Here is a 26,224-nt window from a genome sequence, read left to right as displayed (position 1 = left end):
ATTAAACACATATGATTTGTTCTGAAGCTTTACACTTGTTCAATGAAGAGCCATGAAACAGACACGGGAGTGCTCAGAGTGTTCAAATCATCGTACTTATATAAGGACAGACCTGGTATGAAAATTGGTATGATTACTGATTTCACACATTTAGCTAAGGTAATGACACAGTTCTAAAATGATCTTTAGGTATAACACAGTAGATTATGAATGGGAAACCCACAGTGAGTGAATGAAAGAGCAGTGATCAAACCACCTGTGTTTTTTCCTTATTTATTTAAGAGAAAGTTGAAGGAGAGGGAATTAGGCAGCAAGGGAGGAAGGTGTTCATTAGAGAGCAAAATGGTGCATAGAAGGAGGAGAACAGATGGAATATAATGGATATATAGAAAGCGGTGTAAGGCATGAGGAAGGGAAAGAAGTAATATGGCAGATGGTAAATGTAGATGTAGCCCAAATGGTTTCTTGATGATCTGTTGGACAGACAGACAGAAACGCAAATGCACACGTGTGGGAGGTCAGCAAGTAGTCACAACGCAAAGGCCTCTCTGGCATCACTAGCAACTCTAGCATCACCTGCGCATACAAAACACAAACACAGCCGAATGTAACTTCCTCTCCTTCTCATAGAAAGTAAATGGCATCACATAGTGTTATGGTAGAAAAGAAAATAACAGCAGTAGATGCACATGTAGGCTTATGAGTGGCTTTGGTAGACTGATTCAGCTTAGCCAACAGGCTACCTACATGCAAGCCACATTGTATTTATCTACGGTGAAATGCCCATCACAGATCACAGAAACAAACCATATCTGCTGAGCTATCAGTAAGAGCAAGTTGCACATTTCACAATCAGATGTGTAACTGAGAATTAAAGAGGGCTTTTTTCTGGTTTAGGTCTACTTTTGATGAGGCAAGTGTGACTGAAGTGTGAACTGAATAACCAAACTCACACATTTTTTCCCTGTGGTTGATGGATGGCCACACTACTGACTGAAAAACTGCATTCTAAGGAGACATGCTGCGTCTGCAAACAGCCCAGTATTACCATTATCCCTGAATAATGGTCCCCATTGCTGTAGAAACAATTAATTAAAAAAAAAAAACACTGGCATCCAGCAGTCAAAAATGTTATCAATGTTTAAATATGTATTGATCTAAATAGTGGAAAATGAATAAAGAAATACTGAAAATTGTACAACTATATTTATAAAAATTTTATCATTCTGTTCCAGCTCCTACAGCTTAGTAATAATTTGTTAAAATTCTTTCTTTCATGTACTATCAGAAAAGTTGAATTGGAGCTATCCATTTGACCAAAATTTCATTCATGAAATGCATTAAAAAATAGACTTAAAATAGACTCTCCATAGGTAATAAGACATGTGCTCTCTATAGTTTGATGTTTTTGCAGTAGGCCCATGATGGAAACCGTAGATTTCCCTCTGACTATGTACCGATTCTGTTTCTTGGACAGAGAACTTAAAGAAAAAGAAAAACATTATCTTCAGCTGCAAAAATAAACTGAGTCAATGGAAAAGCACTTTTTCTTTTTTCATTTTCTGTAAAATAATCCATCAGCACCAACTGACAAAAGTGGTTACAGGTGAGGCAGAGAGCCTGGTGTGTATAATGCGAATTTTGACAGGACAGCAAACCTTGTGAATGGTGAAGTTTTATTCTAGTCGCTCTACAGAGAGAGAGAGATAGAAAGAGAGAGAGAGATAGAGAAACAGTGCCACTGTACAGAAGAGCTCCTGTGAAATTCACACAAAAAATATTGTTTTTACTCTTTATCATTTATAATTCTCCATGATGATGTATTCCAGTATGAATTTACAAGCGATGTATACAGGTGTCATTTCTAAATATATTCAAAATAGTTCCTTAAAAGTCTTTGAGGAAGTATTAGTTTTAAAAAAAAGCTCTATTCTTACAGCAAACCATAAAGAAAGAGGTCTCGTATCTTTGGAGGGATAGCAGACTCAAAGTAGAGGGTTGCTTTTTTTCTTTTATCTTCTTTACAGTTGAAGTCCTGACTACACATGAAGGAGAGGGAAGAGAGAAGCAGAGCTGGTGATACAGTAATTCTCACCTACCATTGGAGGAAGAGCAAGGATGTCCCGCCATACCAAGCCAAGCCCTGACCCCTGACCCACAACCCCATTGGGCAAAACGTGGCCTGATCATGGCCTGTCCACCAATGAGGAAGTTGCACTAGGGTCAAGTCCTCGCCTTCTCCCCCAAAACAGCAGCAGCATCTTCATCGTGTTAAACATAGATAATTTTTTTTCCTCTCAAATATGTATATACTCACACCTGGTTACAACGCATTAGTGATCATAACATCATAACAAAAAGAACAAACAAAAAAAAGAAACATAAAACATTAAAATTGTTACATCTGGGGTTGCATGCCATCACCTCATTATTTATCATTAAATGTAATTAAAATACATTTTTGCCATTAAAAAGAGCAGGGTTGTCATCACAAGGGTGTGTCTGGGTGTGTTATGTGTGTGTCTGTGTGTATGTGTGTGTGTGTGTGTGTGTGTGTGTGTGTGTGTGCGTTTGAACATAAAACAGCATCAGTTTACATGACAGTTCTGTAAAAGTAGAACGAATAGAACAAATCATCATGAGTTCATAAAACGCAAGGGTGCCGTTTGATATTTTTACATGTGCATATTGTTCACTTGTCAGCTCACGCAAGCAGCATGTGGAGATAAATATGATAATAATAATAAATATGCAGATAAGATGCAAAAAAGGACAAATGTTGCTCGTCAGTCAACATTGGGTAAGCTGATTGGGAAGCAAGGAGAGGTTCACTGCAGTATTCCAAGAGTACAAAAGGGCGATATGACCTTGGTTGTTAAAGATGGAGCTTCAATTGAAACACAGTGGCTAATAAAGTCATCTGCCATTAAAAACCATGGAGGGGAAAGAGAGAGATTCCTGTTTGAGTTTTCCATTTAAGGGCAGCTTTTCAGATTTTGGACGTTTACTGTGAGTAACATCCTCCGTTCTGTTAAGGTGCTCAGTTTGGCAAGGAGTGGGGTTGCACACAACACAGCCCTCACTGAGCAAAACCATCTAAGCCCCCCATCCCTCCTTTCCCTCCTTCTCTTCCTCTTCTTCTCTCTTTACTTGGGTTGCATGAGCTCGGGCAGAGAGCCGAACTGGAAGACTTTGGACTGGTAAACATCAAAAGGAGAAAAGTTTGATCCTGCTTTGCGACCGCTATAAATTGTGTTGTTGTTTTCTTTTTTTTTTTCCTTTTAATTTTTTTTTTCTACAAAAAAATCTGCGCCGCATCTTGTTCTGTTGCTACGGTTGAAGCTCCCCCAAAACGCACAGAATCATCCTGAGGTATTTTATTTGACACAATTTGGCTTTGTGTATCCAATCAATCAAGCAAATGAGTCAGTTAGTATGGTTACATGATTTTTCTTTTGACTGTACAATTTGTACAGTGTAATGCTACAAAAAAAAGTGTTTTTGTGGGCACGCGTGTATATGGAAGTATGTGCATGTGCAAGTCTTTTCTGCCAAGTGTTATCAAAATGAACAATCAAACAAACAAACACTGCATAAACAATCAGATTAGGAACCAAATGTTCTTATGTCTTCAAGCTTACCCATGTTCTGCCATGCTCACACACGACTTACTCCACGCTAAGATGGACACATAATTGGTGAGCACATAACATTGGATCCTCCTGAGCTCCGTCCCTCTCCATCTTGTCCCACATCCCCAGTCCCACGTCCCACCCAAACAACGCAATGAGGGTAAACAAAGGATCCATCTCGAGTAGTCTTCTGATCCTCAAGAGCCTGGTTGATCGTGGATCAACCGTAATTGATGATCAATTTTTAACACAATCCCCAGTTAGACTCTAGTGGTTAGAACACTGTATAGCACTGCTACTGTTCTATCAACCAACCAACCAAAGCTCAGTTTTACAAAAACCCAAAGAAAGAAAGAGAAGTGATTCTATATTTATCCAACACTCTAGCAATGTGTCATGTTGATCGAGGAAGGGAAGGAGGAAGGAGGAAAGCAGGAAGGAATAGTCAGTGTATTTTTTTTTTTGTTTATTTTTGTTTTGTTTTTTGTTTTTTTGTTTTTTTTTTTTATAGTTAATACCCTGTTTCTCAGTGTCAGGGAGGTCAAAAAGACAAAAACTCATCAGTGTCCACCCCCTCCCCAACTCTGAGAGGGTGGTGGTGGACACAGTTACCATTTTATCCTTTTCTCCCTTGTTATCTCCTCTTTGCTCTCTTCCCCTCCACCATTCTCTTGCTCTTTTGCAGCAGGAGCCACAGCATGACACTGATTTACTAAGCACAAAGATCAAGGATCAAGGTTTCGATTGTACAAGTATCCATCCACCATCTCTGGCAAGACACAGTCCCTTTTCAAAAACATGTAAAATATGTGTCTGAGAGTGTATATGTGTGTAACTTCTCTTCTCCGACACAGAAAAAAATCGACACATGCAAAATAATCTACTACACTTGATGGTATTTTTCAAAAAGCTCTGCTTTTTCAAAAGCAAATGAGAGAGGTTTTAAAACTAATGGCTATTGTGCTACCAAATAAGCAAACACTAAAATCCTACAGAGGGGGATCCGGATGCCAGAATCCCTAATAAATCTTATAGTTTAATAGAATAAAAAAGCAATACTTTGCAATTATTTTTCTATGTGCAGCGCCACAAATGAAATGCCCATCAATTGCCTCAGGTTTCCCTGCTCATCCGTCTTTTCTATCAGTCATTTTGTCAGTCTGTCTTTTTTCTGTCGGTCTGTAAACATTACTCATTGATAGCACCTACATCACTCACATTTTCTCATCTTTACCATGTCCCTTTGCATGGGCTTAACACAAAACCGAACTCTGATCATACCTAACTGCCAAACGACTGGATGCTCCACTCTGTGACATTCAGCCGCTCATTTCCTTTCTCCCTCTCTCTCCTCCTATACTGCCAGGTGTCTTGGTGGCCATATTTGTCAGGGTAACAAGCAGCAGACCGTTGGACTAGCTCACTGTGACGCCCCTGCCCTCGTGGGACACCTTCATGTCTGGCCGTGAGATCAAACGTGCCCATCTGGTCTCCCTGTCAGGCCTCTTCTTTTCAACTAGTGAGCCCCAAGCTTGACAGAGAGAGTAGGTGGAAAGGAAAAACGGGAGAAGGAGGGGTTGAAAGAGAGGTTCTCTCTCTCTCGCTCTCCCTTTAATCCTCCTCGCGTATAATTTCTCCAGTCCTCCTCACCACTTCCTGCCTGATCTCAACCACACATCAACCGCCTATATTCCAAAAATTCATGTAGGAGTATTCCCTTACCTAACTTAGGCCTTCTTTGTCCCACTAATGGGACTATGCCATTCCCTACCCTTTTTAAAAACTTAGGAGGCAATGATTCCCCTTCTCTTTACACCCGGATACCTTATGGCAGAGTGCCGGCCATGCAGCCAACTCACTGGTGCATGGCAGAGAATGGACATAAATGGAGATATCGTCTGCAAAGAGAGTAGTAGTAGTAGTAGTACCGTCATACCCAAGTGGGCACAAGTTCTTTTGGGTTACAATGTCGAAGAGAAGAAGAAAAATGTAGTGTGGCTATGGCATCCCTTAGTGGATAACATAGTTGATAAATTATAATACAAACCCAGAGAGGAGTAAGGAGGAGAGAACACATTATTTCTTATTTCAATTAAACATCTGACTCCAGACTGGGGATTTTTTTATACACTCGTCTATTGCTGAACTGAGCTGAGTTTAGGACGCCACGTGGGGCCGGGTATGCACTAGTCTTATTGGCTGAGTAAGGCATCACATGCTCTTTATTGTACATGTCATTAGCTATCCGTCCGTCCCGTGAGCAGTATGAAGTGGTGGATTTAACGGAAGAGCGGAGATTGTTCGCATCGTTGCGTGTTTTGATGGGGGGCGCTCCAAGGACCGCTGCAGGCGAAGCCGCCACCAGCTGTTTGTAAATATCAGAGGAGCTACGCCCATGAACCAGTCTGCTGCTGGTGTCATCCCTCAGCGAGTGGCTGAGGAAAGGATTTTCCGAGCCATGGGCCGGGTAGAGGGACTTGCTCCTCTTGCTCTCCTCGAGGTTGTGGTTAAACAGCATTGATTTGGACCCGGTGCCAAACAGTCTGCCAGAGTAAGGACGCATGCCGAAGAGGTTCGCATAGTGCGAGTCAGATGCAGAGTCCAGGAAGCGATCCTTCTCCTTGAGGCTGACGCTACGCGCCGGTCGGCCCAGGTCTACATCCTTAGGCTTTTCTAGCATGATGTTGTCAAAAGAGTGCTGACGACTCAGCCTCAATCGGTTTCTCTTTTGGACATGTGGCCCATCCGTCTGTGGCCAGTACAGACCAAAGATTTCGTCTGGCTGCTGCTGCTGTTGGTGATGCATGGTGGGACTGACCAAGGGGTCTGTGAGGAGCTGGTCCTCACTAATGTCATACAGGTTGGCCATGTGGAGGCATGCCTCACAACGATTATAGGGTGAGCGCGTGGCAGAAGCTGAGGCAGATCCAGTAGGCGTGTACGACCCTGCTGGTGGGTAGCTAGCGGTCACTTTGGACAAGCAGGAACGGCAATGTGTCTGTTTGTAACGATCAATGGATTCATGTGGGGACAGGGAAAGGTTTTTTTCTTTCAAGCTGTAGTGTTTAGAGTAAGTTGGGTCCGGTAGAAGATCTGAGTCTGTGTGATGCAAAGGCGAGGAGTTCAGATGAATGATGGGCTGCTCACACTTTCTATAGTTATCACTGTGGTCGGAGTAGATCTCGGGGTAATCCAAATCGTCTGCAGCAAGGCCACGACTCTCGCGGTAGTGAATGGGATCTGAATGCAAGCTCAGCTCTCGGTCTGAGTCGATAGTGTAGATTTTCTCTCCTCCTCCACTTCCTCCTCCTCCTCTCCCGGTTTGGTTGGTTCCACCGCTGACCTGCTTAGTCTTTAAGTAGGACAGCTCCACCTCACTGCAGTCCCTTGGGTATTTTGACGTCACCGATCTTTTTTTTAAGTTGTCCTTGGGCTTCAGGTGCTTGTTGTTTTCTGGGTCCTTGTAGGAGGCTGCCCTGCTGGAGCAGTCGGAGATGTCAGAGTGGGCTGTGTCCTCAGGGAGGTAGCGCTGTGTCTTCATCGACATTCGTGGATCTGGCATCAGCATGTCAGGCATCGGAGGGGGCCCAGGTGGCAGCGAACGGAGCGTGTCCACTGATTTCTTCCACAGGGTCCGGGGCGGCTTGGCATTGGTCTGAACTGCGTCAGCGCTCACTGCCACCTCTACTGTGTTGGGATTGGCATCATTCAGGGTCAGAGGATGCTGGCCTCCTTGGAAGATGTAGTTGTTAAGGTGATCTTTGTGGCGGTTAGCAAGATAAGACTGCAGGTCACCAGTGTCCCCATAGATCATATCTTTGGGAGCATAGCTTCGGTTGTCAGCATAGATGAAGTTGCCCTTCTCTGCCATCATGTCCATGATCATTGGGCCAGCTGAGTGCATGAACTCACGTTTGGGTGAATTCATGCGGGAGCCACCCAGGTTAGACATGTTGGTCATCTGTTTGGCTGATTTAATGAGCTTAAGCATTTTGTCCTGAGGGCTAAAGTCCAGATCTGTCTTTTTCTTCATGTCAATGTGGACTCCATGGATGCAACTCCAGATACCCTGCATGAAGACATATGGATAAACAAGTGGGATGGGAGGAGAGAAAGAGGGAAAGGTAACAGGAGAAAATGAGAGAAAGAGGGGAATAAGAAAAGGAAAGAGATGAACATGGAATGAGAGAGGGAAAATTGAACATAAAGAGGGATTGACAGAGCAATGGAGAGAGACAAACAGAAAAATTATTACTTATCTACTCTGGCCAAACATGCTCTGTATGTTTTATTGAAATTTCTTAGATTTATGTTCAATCTTAAATTGGTAGTGACTAAGCAAATCACAATACACTGAACCAACACACTCTTTTACCAGTATAAACACAAACTTGAAACAGTATTAAATTATGTCTTCTTTCATGTTCTCTGGATTGTAATTGTTGTTCAGTTTACAAAGAAATCAAACTGCGCCCTGCAGTAAAGATGGAAATTTGTTTTGTTTAAGATATGAATCTTCCATACAACCATGTATGATTGATTTAAGAGGATGCTGTAGCAAAAACAACATAATAATTTAGGAAGTACTTAAGTAGAAAGGATTCAGAATTAATCATAAAGACACCAACACAACAAAACACACACAGTGTTTCTAAAGAAAATAATCCAACCAGGCAAAAAAACAGTCTCTAGCTCCACTGCCAGAAGCCTGTCCATCATAACGCAAAGAATAACCAGCATATATTTTCTAAAGGGGACACACAGACAAAATGTGATGCAATGCAATGCAATGAAGCAAGTCCTTTGGCAGCTTCATCAATTTTACAGTAGAACTGTATTTTACCTTTTAAAAACTTTTATTTTACGAAAATACAGTACTGGTGTCTTACAGTAAGTAGAATTCATCCAAACTAAGTGACTCAAAATAGCAAAACTCTGAAAATACAAGAGGCTGGTCGCATTGTGCCTCATGATTTTATAATTCAAGCCTCCTTTAGAGGCACTACAGGCTTGTTAAATTCTTTGCTAAAGAATAACAGTAAACAGCAGAAATTACATGCACTTTAACTGTCAGGGAAATTAAATAAAATATGGGATTTTTTTATGGACTAACATCTAAACAGCAACTGCCAATCTAATGTCTGAAATGAATGTCAGAGAGCTCCTCCTTAAGGTTTGAGTCTCAGAAAAACAACCGTGAATTCTTTCCTCACTGCAAACATTTCCCTGTTCACAAATACATCCTCTAAAAGCATTTATCACATTAGCAAATTCAAAGTGCTTTTGGGTTTAGCTCACATTTTGTGGGCTTTATCAACACGAGATAGTCCATTAAAGAATGTCTGTTGCCCCAAATCACTCTTGAGAATGGCTTTGGAATAACATCATTCTTAAGAAACTCACTTTATCTTTTGTTAGTTTTTCTCTCTTCACTATCCATCTCTGTTAACTTTGCAAACAGTCACACTTTGCCTCAAAAATAGTGCAGAGACACTGCAGTGCTTTTAGGGATGCACGTCCATGTCTGCGGTTCTCACACACAACAAGGGAGAATGCTGACCTTTTAGCAAAAAGGGAGAATGGATTGATTTAGCGTGGGCTGCCGTGATTTCACCCAAAAAAACATGCTGCAATTAAGATCTATTTTTGTCGATTTTCAGGGCTGCCTCGTGATCCCCCCCTCCCGCTTCCATCCCCATCCTTCCCTCTTATCCTCCTCTGTGCAGCCCTCCCTCCTTCCCCCTTGTTTCACTCAGTTTCTTAGTTTAGCTCTCTTTCTCTGCATGTGTGCGTGTGTGCATGCTTGCTCTGCACCCTTATTCTGCTGGTAGAAAATAGAACTAAGACAAGCCTGTCTGACCCCAATAATGCAGCATTAGCCTCCAGTATTGTTGCAGTGCTTCGTTGCACCTTATAGTCTTGAACACGACCACTGTTAACCCAGTCAGACCACCCCAGGCCCAGATTTTCACACAGCCACAGATTCACATGAGCACACACTCAATTGCCTGTTTCTGTGAGTTGACTACTGGACCAAATTCAAGACTGTCGTTCCAAAGTGTGTGTTGTTTTCATTAAAAATTTAAGTCCATGTAAAGCAGTAGCAGGTTTTTGTTCCCTAAAACCACAAACTAGGCCAACAACGCTTGTAGAACGTGTCTGCACACAGAAACATACACTTCCTATACATAAACCAGCCCTTACCCTGCTGATGGAGAAAAGAAGACCCGGCTTGCCAGAGCAGACCCCAGTGAAACAGTATCTGAGCCTCCAGTAGAAGAGATGCTCAGAGACAAAGGTGATGAGGGAGAGCCCCATGGCTGTGGCCAGCATGTAGAAGACCCCAGCCATGTTGTCCACATCCAGCTGACTGGACATCACCTCGTTTTTCTCATTGTGGCAAATTCCTGTCAGCCACTGGGCTTCTAGTTCCTCCATTTCACCTGAAAAGCAAAGGAACAGAGAGAGAGAGAGAGAGAGAGAGAGAGAGAGAGAGAGAGAGAGAGAGAGAGAGAGAGAGAGAGAGAGAGAGAGAGAGAGCGACTCAAATCCTTTACTAAATGGGTCTTTGGGGTTTGAAACCAACGGATTTGAAGCTTATATACAAGTTTATACCCAGATACCGCACTATATGAGACAGAAATTCACAGTTAGAATAAACTACCAAGTCACGGTACATGTGCATAAAAACATCCTGTTGGAAAATCCTACCTACTTGTATTTAAATTCTCTTATTTGTTTTAAATGTTTGATTTTATCTTCAAAGAGAGTATTACTTTAAAGCCATATGTGAAGCATCATATGGTGTCCTAATTTCCATTTCAGTAGTTCAGAAGAATAATGTCTCCAGAATTTTCAAAGTCAGATTTAAAGAAAAATATTGAGTGAATTGATTAAAAAAATGTCAGACAAAAACAAGTTGAATGCTAATATATTTCTTTCACTGGTTTTGCGTGGTTAACTGTTTTTGCGGTTTAAAATAAATTTCTTTGGGCATCACCAAGCAAACTGGGCTTCCAGCCTCCTCTATGTTGCCTGATAGGGCAAAGAGATTGTTTCTTTAGTGTTAATGAAAGAAGGGTAGAAAGCAACAAAGACCTTATCTTTTTTCATTCCACACTCTGTGTTCCCTTCCCTCTGTTCCCCCGCCTTCTCTGGCTTCCTCTGTGACATTTGGCGCGTGGCTAATCCAATCTGTGTCATTCAGGGCTGGATAACTAAGGCTGCTAGTGGGGAAAGACAAATATCATGGTGGTGTTCAGCTAGATGTCTTGGGGGTGCAGACTCACTAAGACATCATTAACCCTTTAGGGCAACTGAGTAGGATTTTGCCTCCTGTTAGATTTGCAAAGACATTAATGTAACGTAGTCATGGTACGTAGTCTTTGTTTAATATGACATTATGACACGCTTGGATAAATTACATTTTTGGGTATCAACAGGTCCCTTTGTCTCTTTGTTTTCTGTTTGTTTTAAATCGAGTGCATTCAAGAAAAAAGCTGTGGGGAGCTGCTCCTGTCTGCACTGTTGCTCTGGCTCCGGGTGGGGGGGTAGTATTCCTGAAATTCAAATTTCGTTCTCTTTTCAGCGGCCGGGCAGCTCAGGCAATAGTCTGGTGACCAGTCAGCTGGAACACAGGAACACAAGTTTCATCCACACTTTCAGGGCTTTTAAAAATGTTTTAGTTGAAGCGTTGAAGCACTTATGACCAAAAAAAAAAACAAAAAAAAACATTTATTTTGAAATGTGTGAGTGCAGTAACAAAACTTTTTAAAAATTCTATCTTCTCCATTTCATTATTGTGAACCACAAACACGAAATCCATTCCAGTTCAGGGTATTCACTTAATGCATGTTTCTTCAGAATGCTTATCTGCACTTTGAAATAACTCCTCCTCAGTTCCTGACCCTGACTGAACGATATTTAGGTCTGACAGATTACAATCTTGCAAAACTGTCAGAGTGTATGAATTTGGACTATTGCTGCTGCTCCAAGATGAATACATTTGATCAGGATAGTGCGGTTTAAAACTAGGATTAACAAGTGGTAAGAGTACAAATCTTGCACATTTTGACAATACAATTACAATTTTTATTTAGACAAAATGTGACCTGCAGCTTTGTGTACCAGCCCCTGAGTTTCCAAACAGCCTGTTCTGTCTCTGTCTGTCTGTCTCTTTGTACTTCACATTCCTCTACTGAACGCATCTTCTCCCTGTCTCCTCTCTGTCCGCAAAAAGCCATATGCTCTCCACCCACATTGTGTCTATCTGATCAAGCAGCATCTGCCAAGCCACAGAGTCACTGCCATCTATCAAGGACCTGCCCTCCTCTCACTCCCCAACCCTCTCTCGCTCTCTACCTGACACACACTCCCCGTCTTCCTCTCATCCCTGCCTCGTCCTCTCTTTCACCTCGCTCTGGCCATCACACATTCACGCTGTCTCTGTGTTTTTATGTTTCTTTCATCACTTTCTCTCTCTCTTCTCTCTCCTCTCTCTCTCCCACTCTCTACCTCTGTCACACACTCTCTTCTATCTCTTCGTGCCTTACAGTCTCTCTTTTTCTCTTGCCCCATTTTCTCTTTTCCACTCTCATCTTTTCCCTTTATATTCATCTTACTTTTTAGGCAAATAGCAAGTACAACAACACTAGAACATGGTGCAAAGATAATACAGACTTTAAACATCCTCCATGTATATTTGCATTGATTGACTCTGCTTAAAAAGCTACAAGTATAAAAAGAGTGCACTGGTTTAATGATCAGGAGAATAATACAAAGCAAAACAAAAACACTGAGTCAGATTTTTCTCAAAAATTATCCAGCCATGAAATATGATGGAGTGTGGCCTGCATGCTCTGCAGCCCTGATAAGATTCAGTTAGAGAGGATTATTGTGACACCAATGTACGTTTAATCAACTCCAGTGCACTTAATGTGAGTGGCTGTGAACACTTGCATCAGCAAAATGCTTTCGATGTAAAATGTAAATGAATCTGTCACTAAAAGCTGGAGCTGCCTCGCTTTTCCTCTGTTTTGCAGTAGGAAATTGTTTATGTAAGAACTTCTGAAGCTACTGTAATAAAGGAATGGGGTGATTCAGATAGCGTAATGCATACACACACACACACACACACACACACACACACGCACGCATAGATCTGGTGCTGCAGAGAGGAATATATTAGAATAACTTACACACTTTGCCCTCTGTTTAGAGCAGCCTTTTGTGTCCAAAATAACATCAAAGGACTATTTATACTTCACTGCTTCCCCTTTGTGCTGTCAGCAGACAAGGCAGTGGAGATGTGCACATGTGTGTGAGAGTATGTTGGTACCTGTGCAGGAATCACAGCGCTGGCAAAGAATAATGTAACCTTTAGCCTTCATGGGTAGCATCATGCACTTTGAATATGTACATAAGCACACTGTGCGAGTGTGTTTCTCACCATCTCCGATAATGGCCAGGATGGCCAGATCCACCTGTCGTTTCCAGTAGGAGCCTTTCTGTAAAGCAATGCCGTAACCAGTGGTGGCAAAGATGTACCTGAACAAAAGCGCGTCCACACACACACACACACACACACACACACACACACACACACACACACACACACACACACACACACACACACACACACACACACACACACACACACACACACACACAAACACACACACACAAAATACATATCTTAACCTTTATTTCTCTAAATGGTGTCACTGTCATTAAAAATCTTTTAAACAACATATTTAATACATAATGATTGCACATAAATGGAAATATGGGTCAAAGACATTCAGACAAAATCACTAAAACAGTTGACATTAATCCTTGGTTGAGCCCAAAGACAAGCAGTCCAAGTCCCTGGCCTTAGATAATCTCATATAACTACAGTCACTACAGCATTGTAAATCTAAATTCCTGTGTCTCATATGTCTCATATGTATCCACTTTTACTGTAGTGTGCCTGCTGCAGCCTCTTCTAGATCAAAATATAACATTTTGATGTTGATGTTAATGTTGGAATATACAGCTCATGGAAGGCAGCAGACACAGTTGTCAGTAGTTGCAAACGAAAACAACAAAATAAACAGAAATCAAATTGCAGTATGGACTGATGTAAGCTTAAAGGAAAGTCTGACATTTTGGAAAGCGGCTCTCTTGCTGAGAATTAGATGAGAAGATCAATACCACTCTCATGTCTGTAGGCTACATGCGAGCAGCCGGTCAGCTTAGTTTTAGCATAAACACAGCAAATAGCGGGGAAGCAGCTAGCCTGTCTTTGTCCAAAGAAAGGGAATAAGCATATTTTCAATAAGGTATTTCAGAATCAATGTGGCTTGAATCTACATGTATCTGTACAATGTAACCCTAAACAAACATTAAAAAAAAACACTTTACTCAACTTACATAGTGGATCAGTGACTGTCAGGATCACGTTATGGCGTGTAGACATTCCACACTGAAAGGATATTTTTAAGGAATTAAAGCTTTAGTTACCCGCTGCCAATGGTCACCAGCTTACATCCTTCGTCTCTGCCGGCCATATAGTTCAACACTGCAGCATCATAGATGAAGGCGTCCAGTTTACTGCAAAGGAGAAGAAAAAAAGAACAGAGGAGAGAGACAGAGGAAAACAGACAGAGCAAGGGGATGAAGACAAAGCATGCAAGGGTTTCAAATTTTTTAAAGAGAGTGAGTGAGAAGTGCACAGGAGGAGACAGAAAGCAGAAGAGGGGCTTATTTTTCAGAATGTGTTGTTTGCGGATCAATTCTAAAGTGTTAAATCATCTCCAATAGGACTGCAATCCAAGCGTAACCAAACACACAGAGGACACAGTGGGGAGTGGCTGCGGTTCAATACAGCACGCTTCACTGATGATAGGACCTTGGAGGCACATGAACGACCTAAACAAACTTTAGACAGACACAAACATTTACACTGTCTCACTCTCTCTTTCTGCCTCTGTCCACACACTCTCATGCGCACACACAGGCACACAAATAAGCAGGTTGTGAAGTGGAACGTAAAAGATCCCAGACGCAGACTGACATTTTCAATGTAACTGATGCCGTCAGTAACCGCTGCTCTCTCACTCTCTCAGAGCCCGCGCACTCTAACACACCCTCACACACACTCAAACACACTCACGCACACAGACATATACACACAGAGAGCCCTGTTAATAGTGCAGTGACTGGCTGGCATTTACTGAATGTCAGATCCAGCCCTCTAACGGAGGCTCACAGCCGATAGTTTAGCTGTGTAATTAGCTTAACCCAGCACTGGCTCCATCCACACGCAGGCTGTGTGTCCAAACATGTGGGGAACCAGGCGTTTGTGTGTGTTTGTGTGTGTGTGTACGTGTATGCTTCAGTATGAGGGTGATTGTGCAGATGTGGCTGTGCAATGGTGCATGTCTGTGAGCATAGATTTGTGAGTGAGTGTCGGTAGAGACTAGCTAGACATACTGCGGCTCTAATGGCTTGGAGAGGGATTCAGACATCACTGATGTGTCACACCTTTATTTGGATGAATAAAAAGTAGAAACACAGATTTCCTCGCCACTTTCCTTCTATACCTTCCAAAGTCATCTTTAACACAGCAAAATGGCCATTTAGTGTGACTCTGAATCTTATTTTACACCACTACAGGGCAACTCTTCAGCAGAGTACACGACCTGTCAGTTTAACAGCTGCACATTGTAAATCCTTATCAAAAAAATGGCTTTACTAATTCAGTTATCCAATAAATACCATGGAGCATTTTGCCAACACAATCTTTCATAAAATGGTTCCAAAATCACAATTTCAAACCCCAAACAGCCTCTAAAAAAAAGCAATGTTATGCCTAGAATTCAGTTTCAGGCTTCAGGTAAAACATGCAAGGCTGTCTTCAGGCTGACAACAGCACTGCGTCATAAAAGCTCAAGGGGCTGTGTTGGTGTAGCTACAGGTTATCAGAGAAAACATGAAATGCAAACAGTTCAGGTTGAAGGCTCATGGGATGCCGAGACTCTTTGGGGTTGAGGCAGGATTTTACAACTCTGGAAAGATACCACAATAACAATAAATCCTCTCCTCCATGTTTCCACATTGTAGATTTAAATTTGCTGTGTGCCATACATACATTTAATTAGCAAATGGCGCATGTTGCAGGATGAAGTTGAGGCAAAAGGCACGATCACCTTTTTTTTGCCAGAGCCCTTTGTCTTGGGACAACACTGCAGTCTCATTGACAATGAATAAAGAGGTTTTTTTCCACACAGTTTGGTCACCACAGCTTGTTGACATTATGCAGATGTGAATGCAACAGTTTAATGTCATTAAACTGTTTTCTCATTCATTTACTCAAAATAAATAAATAAATATAAATAAAAAAAATCTTTGCTGTTACTTGAGTAATCCAGGTCCCGAAACATAATCAAATCAATTCGACTCCCTTGTGCATAGTTTTGGTTCTTGTGGTTGTAACAGATCTTGTGTGTAAAGCCTGTCAGCATTATGTGTGATGAGAGACTAATCCAGCCATCGAGCCTCAAACCGCTGAACGCTGCACTGTTGCTCATCTGCTAATACCACAGAACAGAATTATCAATGAGGGTATTACTGACTGCACGCACCTGCAGCTAGCTGTGTGTGCACAGGCATTGCTTGTGTGCCTGTAGTATTAGTTTACTGAGCTATTCATATGTGTATGCCGGTTTACAGATGTTTCTGTATGTTAATGCAAAGGCAAAGGAGAGTATTATAGATGCTGCAGTGGTTTAAGCTGTCTTTATGTGTCTACATCCAGTTTATTTATGATTTATGGATGAGAGCGAATGAGCTGAAATACATCTGCATAAAACTCATAGATCATGAATTTTATCCTCATAATTGTTGTGTGTATGTGTGTGTGTGTCTATGTTTTGTTCCTCTCTCCCCTCCCCTGGGGCATCATGTCCTTTGAGCTGAGAACACCGATTGGATCTCGCCCTATAGCCATTAACCAATCAGGAATAACTTCTTGTCATATCATCTCATCAACCTTTTGTCCTTTATCATTTTTTTTCTTCTCCTCTCCCATCTCTCCATTCCTTGATGCCCCCACCTTCTTTTCCAGTCTCTCCCCCCTCTGTCCTTTCCCATTCCCATTTTCATATTCTTACCCTCAATTTCCCCTTCCTCCCTTTTCTGTCGCCCTCCCTTTTTCATCCCATTACCACTTTCTTCTTCTCTTGTATCTTTCCTTCTTCCTTCCTTCCTCCTTCCTCTTGCTCTCCACCCTTCCATCTGTCCTCCAATCAGACACTTTGCCCTTGGCCTCCTACACCACCCCATTTTCTCTTTTCCCCATGTGATGTTGTGATGAGAGTCAAACCTCTGCCTCTCCTCCTTTTTCTTTTTCCTGTCTTTACCTCCACTTCTCTATCCATCCAACCCTCTCAAATTGTTCCACTCTTTCAATCTGCCCTTGGTTAGCTTTGTGATAACCCTCCTTCCATCCCTCTCTTACACACACATACCCACACCAGCACCACCACCAACACCAGTCCCATTATAGAGACCAGTACTAAAAATAGCTCCTGCTGTTCCCAATGAGGAAGCCCATTCATCCCGGGTCTCAGAGGAGCTGTCACACACAGACACACACGTAGACATACACACTCACACATGTGACAGGAAGTACACGCACAGACATGCAATTATACACCAATTTATTTGTAGGTGCATGCACACAAAAAATATTTTGGGGTGACAAATATTTTGCATTAGTGAATTAGTATTGGATCATAGATCAGTAGAGGTGTGCGCTTACTCACAAAGGTGCACACAGAGTGTTTCCTTACCCCGTTTTGAGGCTGACAAGTGCATCCTGGACGCCAGTCTGATGATATTTCACCATGTACTGGTGCATGGCAGGGTAGTTCTTCCTGATGTTCCTCTCCGTGGATCCGTTTGGAACGGTCCCGAAGCGGAACGGAGGTGAGTATGCATACGGGTTCTGAAACTGTGGCAGAGGAAAGAAAAATAATGGAGAGCAAAAACAGGAGAGAAAACAGAGGGAACAGCAAAGGTTAAACATAAACACAGAGAGAAGCAGTGAGAGGCAACATGATTTCCAAAGCTATGTGAGTGTGTGTGTGTCTGTGTGAGGATGCAAGCACTACGCCCAACTGATAAGATATTAGTCCCAGAGAAGCAATGGGATTCTGACAACACCAGACTAGTTTTAAAATGGGTTATAAGGGTTTACATACAAGCCACAATGAAATGGCCACAAGTTGAATTTGAATCAAACATACTGTGTCACATGAAGCTGTTATGCACTGCATGTTATGTACAACTGTTATGGTTATATAATCACAGACTTTTTTCAGTGTCCAGAATTGCTGTATTTCAATATGGACTTTATTTTAAAAAATCAGTTGTAATGTCAAAAGAAGTGTAGTGATTATTGTGCTGTATCTGCATGTCAGTGGATGTACCCTCACTTTTATTTACCACTGTAATACGCAAGTTGTTGAATGAACAGCAATGCAGTATGTGTAAAAGATGTGTTGTACCATAGGTCATAGCTGCAACCACGTAGGGTGGAAAAATTCCCACAAGCAACCTCTTTTTATACAATCTGTGCTGCAAACGAATCTCAGCACTGAGTTGTTAACAAATTTCTTTCCCTTTACCAAAGCCTCTCCACCTCATCTCTCACCCTCTCTCTGATTTTCAGTTTTTTTTTCTTTATAGTGTGGAATAGAGTGAATAATCATATTCAAATTCCACTCGTAGCACCTTTCCTCCGCTCCCTCCCTGCACCTTCCTTTTTTAAAGTCTCCTTCCATTTGTAGGTCACTCTTTCCCATATTTTATTATTATTTTACCCTTATTTTTATTACATCTATCTGACTTTGACCCTGCATAATATCAAACACTATTGCTCTATGTCCTTAGTTAAGAGGCTGGTTTTTCCTTTTTTCTCTGTCTTCCCATCTCTTCCTCTAAATGATCTGATTTTCTCCTTTTTTTTCTAAAATTCATTCATTTCTCTCTGTCTCCCCTCCTCCCCTCTGCATCTCTCTCAGGTATAATCTAGTCAGTGTACAGGTCAAGGGTTTTGTAGTAGTATGCTTGTCGCTGCAGTAACAACCTACCCTCAAGCACTGCGGTAACAATCTGCCCTCTGTGCCAGAAACAGACGAACCCCATCAATTAGAAGTGTGCGTCATGAGATCCACTCTAACTGCATAGCATATGTGTGAGTATGTTGTGTGGCACTGAGCAGTGGTTTTACAACATATTATTAACACAGTTAAAAGTAATATTTTATGTCATTTTCACAAACATGTCTGTTTTGCTTTGCTTTCACTCTGCGTAGGCAGTGTATTTGCAAAGTATTAGTACTGATGCTCTGTTTGCTGTCTGTAAAAATCCTCAGACAGACTTTCAATTGTTTATGTGAACTATTTACATCACAAATGCATATACATAATACATACGTAAATATTTACAGGTATTCATGCTTACTGTATCTGCCTGCACACGTGCATCTCTATTGCGTAATCAGGTCAGGGTGAGGGCATGTTGATAAATCAAACTCTACCGTGAATGTGCATGTGTCAGTGGTGATATCACGTAGTGTGTGTGTGTGTGTGTGTGCATCACAAGCGATAGCCCTCAGGAGACAATCTCTTCTCACGCACTCATTCCTATTATTTCTTTCTGCTCCCTCATCTTTCCTTCCTTTGTAGCTCTTCTAAGGTGGAGCAGTAGCTTTAAGGTCAGAATAGGGCAGATGTGAGAAGTGAAGGGGCATCGCTGGTTTGAATCTCCAGGCCGAATGGGGAAATGCAGACTGGGAAAGCTCTCTTCTCTTGCTGGATAATTACCAGTGAAGGGCTTTTGAGAACTGCACCAGCTGCTGCTAATGAAAGCTTGATGAAGAGATGATGAGAAAATGAAAGAGCAGAGGCAGGAGAGAGTTTGTGCCTTAGACAGGTGGAGATAAGAGTACTCACTGCCCTGCTACGTGGCCATGACCAACAGCATCGCACTCGCAAAACTACAGAATAAATATTGAGATTTTGTTTGCAAATGATGTAAATTAATTCCCAGCTTTTTCTGCCGAGACATCCTGTTTTTTCTCATGTGAAGTTTTGTGCTTTTAAGTTACATTTCCAACAACATAGGAAAATACATAGATGTTAACATATCAGTTCAAAAAAAATCACTTTCAAATCTTTTAGGTTGTCAAGCGACCCCAAGTGGGATCACACTGCCATAAGGTTAAGCACTCCCTCCCTGTTATGTATATGTACTGCAGCTCATCCCGCCTCCTCTCCAACTCTCTACACTCCTCTCTTGTTGTGTCCCATTTCTATTGCTCCTCTTCCTCCTGCTGTTCTCCTGTTACCCGCTCTGTCGCCGTATTATGCAAGTTCTGCTGTTATATAAGCAAAGGACTCCCTTTGGTATGTGTGTCTAACTGTGTCTTTGTCTATGTGTATGTGTGTGTGTCGGGGTCTCCTGCTCCTGCCTATCCACCTCCTTCACACTTTGTCTACATCTGCATCTCTCTCTAGCATCTCAGGGATTCTCAGGGACTTTGCTGTTTCAATATTTATTATCATTATATTTTGGTGCTAAGCAGCATTGTCCTGTCAGTGGAAAGCGATGACTTGTCAATCAGCTTGCAGTTTTTTCCCTTTGTGTTGTTTAAATTGGATTTTTCTTTGTATCTACAGAAACCTTGAAGCTATTCTCTGACTTGGAAAACATTTTAAGAGATAATCTTTTAAACCACTCCTGATATTTCTCCAAATGCTGCAGTGACATTGCATCTTTGAGCATGTTTGTCTGTGTTCTGACAGATGCATCTGCTCTGAGGGGCAAATGCATTCAAAAGTGCTTGTGATTGATTCCATGTACAGTAACTATTGTTGAATCGATAACACTGCAGAAAGAAGATGCATTTACCACTTAAAGCTCACTTCCAAGTCACACTTTACAGAAATTAAGGACACCTTACTGTAGATAGGTGTCTTACTGCATTGTCTATTTTAAACTGTATTGTCTTTTATTGTTGTTATTTAATACTGTGTCTGTTTTTATGATGTAAGGTGACCTTGAGTGTCAAGAAAGGCGCCTACAAATAAAATGCATTATTAGTGGACTAGTGTTTCAGATTTCTTCCAAACTGGAGTGGGAAGCTCCAAAACCTGCTTGCTGCTGTTATTATGTCAGTACAACAAATAGCTACAACCCCAGTACAGCACTTGTTTGCTGAAATTTGAAATTTGCACTAAACACATGCTCTGCTATCCACTGCTGAGAAAGCAGAACAGCATGTCCTCTTCGACAAGCAGAGACAAACAAGCCAGCAGCGTAAAGACAAATCCACGGTGGCTGAAGAGCCTAAAACACCACAGACCTGTTGACTGGCTGTCCTCCACTTGTGCATGAGACAGCCTGCTTGGGAGGCAGCTCAGTAAACATCCATTACTCCCTTTTCATAAAAGATTTAAATGAATGCATTTTTCTTGTGTAGTTTGTGTATCATTTGAGGAGAAACACATTTTTAGCAGCAATTTGTTTTATTGTACGTCTCCACAGGTGGCACACAAAGCTCTGCTGTATTTCCACAAGGCGTTGATGCAATCTATTCACATTTGCATAAAGATTTTTTAACCAACATTAAACAAACTTTGTATATTCATTCTGACTAAAACGACTGTTTGAAATATCAAAAAGTTGCTGAGCCTGATTCATGTCCTCTGAATCACCACCCAGATCACAGATTTAGTCAGGAATTAAAAAAAAAAAATCTGGTGTCTATAGCTTGGTTGTTGGTTCCAACACAATGAACCGCACTTTGCTTCCGATGCATGCAGAAAATGTACAATACGTTGCTTTAGACAAAAGCTGAGTGTAATGTAATGCAATGTTTCCACGGTTGGAAAAACAACCAATCCCATTAGTGTCTTTTTTTTAAGTGAGACCAAAGTCACACAGTCTACATGTTCTGTACTCTATATGGAACCAGTACAAAATGACAGAGTAAGTCACTGCAACATTTTTCTCAAGTGTTGTGTGACCAACCCAGGGCTAAAAGCTAAATATAGCTGGCCTAACATTTAGGTGATAAGAAACACAGCTCCAGTGGGATGACTGTGTTTCTGTGTGTCTGCTAGACGTGTAAACAGGCATCTGTTTGCTAACATGTTAGCTAAAAGAACTTGATAAGTTTATATATTATCAGGCATATCTTTCTTGTGGGTATATTTTGCAGCATTTCAGCCCCCTAGTGGTTCAAAACTAGTTAAAACAGTTTTAAGGAATATTCACTGACAGGGATCTCAATGGGGAATTTTCTTCATCATTTTACTGGTCACAGTTGTCACGATGTCCAGCCTCGCTCAGCATATCTGACTGAATGGCCATTTAGCCTCTTTGTCTGGCTCCTTTCTTCCCTGACCCTCTCTGTCTTTCCATATCTCTTTTGCTTTCTCCCTCTCTCCCTACCTCAGCCGTCAACCTGGCCCATATCTGTCCGCCTGTTGTCTTGTAACATCTTGTGCGTCTTGGCCTCTCGCTATTCCTCAGTTACCCTCCTGCCAGTTGCTGTACCCTTCCCTCTCTCCCTCCCTCTTTCCTTCTGTATGTTGTCAAAACCCTCTACATCATTCTCAAATGCTCCTTCCTTGGTAGCATCTCCCCGTACATCTATCCTTCTCTCCTCAAAAACTCTCCACCGTACCCTGCCTTCTTTCTCTTTTCTGTTTCTCTACATTTGGCCTGACATTCTCCTTTGATTTTTTTTGCCTGTCGTCCTCTCCCTACATGACCTCTCTATCACTTGTCATATCTTGTCTTTCTTATGGATAAATTCTTTCATTTCAGTGCATATTATCACAGTTGTATATGTGTAATCATTTACTATCACATTGTGGCACAACAGTGGTAAAGTAAGCAATGTCTCCGCTCCTGGAGGAGATTGGGATCTTTAATCTAAATCTTTTACAAATAAAAATTCATGCTGAAGCACCAGAGAACTATTCCTATTAGACAGCTTAGACAGCCTATGAAATAAGGCTAATTTTGTAGGAGAATTACATTTTGCAATTTTGCATTTAAATGTTTAAATATATGCATGGGTGTGTGTGGGATATTACATCCCAAATGAAAAATGTCTTATTATTCACTGCCTACGTGCCCACTCTGGATGGCCTTAACGTTTAAACACAGACACAATTCCTAGTTGTCGCATTGTGGATGCAAATGTCTGAGGAGTTTGTTGTTTTTAATGGATTTTAGTGGATTTTCTACATTCGTCCTACACTGTTCCAGATGCTACATGTAAGGTTGTAACTACAGGCATTTGAATTACTTAATCAAATGTTGGGTATAAACTGTTATCATGCATCTAATGAATTTATTCTATACATGACATATTTACACCTGTTGCTGCTGTTGCATACTTGGTTTCTAAAATGGCCACTAAAAAGCTAAACTTATCTTAAGGTCCACTTTGTTACTTTTGTGTGAAATGTACTGGAAAACTCTAAAAGTTACTGTCAAACTCTGAGCTTTTGAGTAGCACAGAAAGGATGATGGATCACCAGTTTTAAAAATAATAAAAGCCTCAGAGGTAATTCAAATAAATTTTACCTGGAAAGCTCCAGGGCCACAAACTAAATGCAAACACAAAACTTTTGAGGTCTTTTTCCAGGCTAACTTCTCAACTAAAGAACAAACCGCCAATCAAGCAAACAAACCACTCTGCTATTTGTTCTCCATTACCTTGTTGTCAGAAAGCCCGGTGACCTGGTCAACAAACTCCTCCTGGATCATGAAGGCGGCCAGGTTGGCAGTGTAGGAGGCCAGGAAGATGACAGCGAAGAAGGCCCACACAGACACTATGAATTTACTGGTGGTTCCTTTCGGGTTTTGCACTGGCACAGAGTTGTTGAAGACCAGACCCCATAGCAGCCACACGGCCTTGCCCATGGTGAAGGAAGGGCCGTGGGGGTCTGAGAGAGGACAGGGGAGAGAATGACAGATTATTGAGAAGACAATTAGAAGAAAGAAGAGATGGCATAAAAAAAGGAAATATTCAAGATCTGAATGTCTTGAATGTGGCCTGTTTTCTGTGTGTTGTTCATGTATATGCTCACCTTTCCCTTGTGCCAGGTTTCTGTTAAAGCCCAGAGGACTGATGTACTCAAACATGAAGACAGCCATTGCAGTCACCAGTAAGAGCATCACAAACATCATCACCCACACTGATGCACTGAATGGCTCTGACAGAGAGAGAGAGATAAGAAAACAGAGATTAAGTATTAATACTTGTTGGGTTAAATCTTATACATCACTTGTTCATGCTCACTCCCTTATTGTTTTGCCGTGAACTAAATGAATAAATCAATCATGTGTAGACACACACACCCACACTGAGGAAAGAACTGCATGGATAACAAGCTGACTCCTGCATGTTCACAGAGACCCTACAAACACCCCCCCAACACACACACACGCGCACACACACATCCCAACACACTTGCATATACACCGGCCCACCTCCTATTTGACAGTGTGAGGAGGTGTACAGTATAGGAAGCCCTGGTGTCAGCACTCCTGTCCTCCCTCTGAGTTCACAACACTACTGCAGAGATTAAACCCTGCTCTAATGTATGGGAGAGCTCTGCTGGCACAGGACTGCGCACTGTGTGTGTCCAAATGTGTGTGTGTGTGTGTGTGCGTGCGTGCGTGCGTGCGTGTGTGCGTGCGCTGGCAAGCAGCCATCATGGGGTTTTCCTGCTAAGCCCTTATAATTGCCACTTCCACAGCAGTAACTGCATGCTGCATACATGTCAGTGTGTGTACCTGCGTGTGAGTGCCTGTGTGTGCTGGCATACGCATGTGTTTCTCTGCAGTCGCGCAGACTGTTTGTGTTTACACCTGTGTGTGCCTTTGTGTCCATGGTGTCTTGTACGTGATTGCAGGAGCTTGGATGTTGGTGCTGAAACGCTACACATCAAGTGAATGTGACTGAGCAGCCATAGCAGGGATATCCATGGTCACTCAGGTTAAAATCCTGTGGTTAAGTCCCTCTCAGGTAAGTGAGAGTCATTGTGGCGAGAAGCAGGAGTTGAGCTAAATCCCTCTGATGGAAGAGCAAGTATTGACAGCTGTGTAACGGAACTGAATTGTGTTGTCATCTTTGTATCTCGGGGAACACACACACCCAAAACAAATACCCTTCTACACACACACAGACTGAAAACGCAAACAAGACAGGTCTTCCTCTCCTTCTCTCCTGAGTCCGACAACAAAGCAGCAGTTATTCGGTGACAGTTACCGAGGAAGGCTGACGGGGAGACGGTTCCGTTGCTACGGGAGACCATGACGCTGATCCCGGTTTCCACGAACGGGACGGAGAAATCGATGACCTCAGAACGCTCCTCATTGATCGTCAGAGATCCGACGGCCATGACGGCTTTCTTATAGACCACCTTTCAGGGGCGGAGGAGAGGGAGGAACGTGGGGACAAAGGGAGGGAGGGAGGAAGGTTGGATGGATGAGGAGGGTGATTAGGGATGATAGAAGGGGGGAGATTGATGCGCAGAAGGAGGAGAAAGATATGGAGGGAATGAGAGGGGGAAGACAAAAGAAGAGAAAAAATAGTGAAAAGGGAAGATACGTAAGTAGTGGGTGAAATGGGAGGAAGCAGTCCAAGGATTGTGCATGAATCACAAGTAAAAATGGAAATTATTGGGAGGGGGAGGGGTTGTGTACAGGAAAAAGAACGAGAAGAAGAAAATTTACACTGTATTGTTCAATCACCGTGGCATTCACTATGGTTTTCTATGAGAAAGGCTGTCAAATGCAACAAACAATCAATATCATCAACTTAACTTTGAAAGACACAACCGCCTGATGAGGCTGTACTACACTCATTACTGTGCTTGTTTAAATCCCAGTTCAGTTTTTAGTTACTTGAAACAGAGAGCAGGCAAGTTAGCTGTATACCCTGCTATAGAAGGAAGGAGAATAATGATAGTAAAACCCCCCACGTTTACTTATTTGTTTCAGTACTAACTCCATGTGGTCTCTGAAAATTAATCTTTCATGATATTGCATTAAATAATAAAACAAAAATAAATGCAAAAAAATGCAGTTTTAGTTTTTTAATCTCATGTTGAATCTTAATCAGTACAATCAATGTGCAAGCAGGCGTCACTGCTAAATAAGATGAATGCCAGATGAACTTCAATTAAAGTCCGCCATTAAAAAATATAGATGGCTATAAAGTTTACAGTCTTAAAATGAACCCTGGGACTTTACCTTCAAGTCGAAGCTGGTAATTAAAGCTATGCAAAGGAGTTTTCTGCAGGAGTAGCTAAGATTTCTTTACTTTCTGAGCATTTACAGTTGGTGCAAAACCCTTATAGCTGAAAACTGTTTTTCTTTTCTTTTCTCACCCTGTGAAAGTTTTGCAAAGTCAACACTTTAAGCTTCTTTTGGAACATAAGGAGCAGGAATATCCTGTCACACAGACATCTCTAATGTCTAATTTCTTCTCAGCCTTGGCTTGTACTACTCATTTCAAA

The 26,224-nt window shown here is 41.9% G+C and overlaps 1 protein-coding gene across 1 annotated transcript in view; it reads right to left on the bottom strand.

The window, feature by feature from the left end:
* Window positions 1-5,724: 5,724 nt before the first annotated feature.
* The window catches only part of grin2aa (glutamate receptor, ionotropic, N-methyl D-aspartate 2A, a), a 115,321-nt gene continuing 94,821 nt past the window's right edge, over window positions 5,725-26,224 (bottom strand). The window contains exons 7-14 of the mRNA XM_041062577.1: window positions 24,973-25,126; window positions 23,789-23,914; window positions 23,415-23,644; window positions 17,468-17,628; window positions 14,136-14,225; window positions 13,081-13,178; window positions 9,837-10,075; window positions 5,725-7,701 (exon numbers count right to left, since the gene is read on the bottom strand). Of these exons, the coding sequence (XP_040918511.1) occupies window positions 5,725-7,701; window positions 9,837-10,075; window positions 13,081-13,178; window positions 14,136-14,225; window positions 17,468-17,628; window positions 23,415-23,644; window positions 23,789-23,914; window positions 24,973-25,126 (3,075 nt within the window). The remainder of the gene's footprint in view (window positions 7,702-9,836; window positions 10,076-13,080; window positions 13,179-14,135; window positions 14,226-17,467; window positions 17,629-23,414; window positions 23,645-23,788; window positions 23,915-24,972; window positions 25,127-26,224) is intronic.

This window comes from Toxotes jaculatrix, chromosome 18 (assembly GCF_017976425.1).
Source record: "Toxotes jaculatrix isolate fToxJac2 chromosome 18, fToxJac2.pri, whole genome shotgun sequence".
Taxonomy (NCBI): domain Eukaryota; kingdom Metazoa; phylum Chordata; class Actinopteri; family Toxotidae; genus Toxotes; species Toxotes jaculatrix.
The sequence above is the reverse complement of the archived record's forward strand: the minus strand, read 5'-3'. Positions and strand labels throughout refer to the sequence as shown.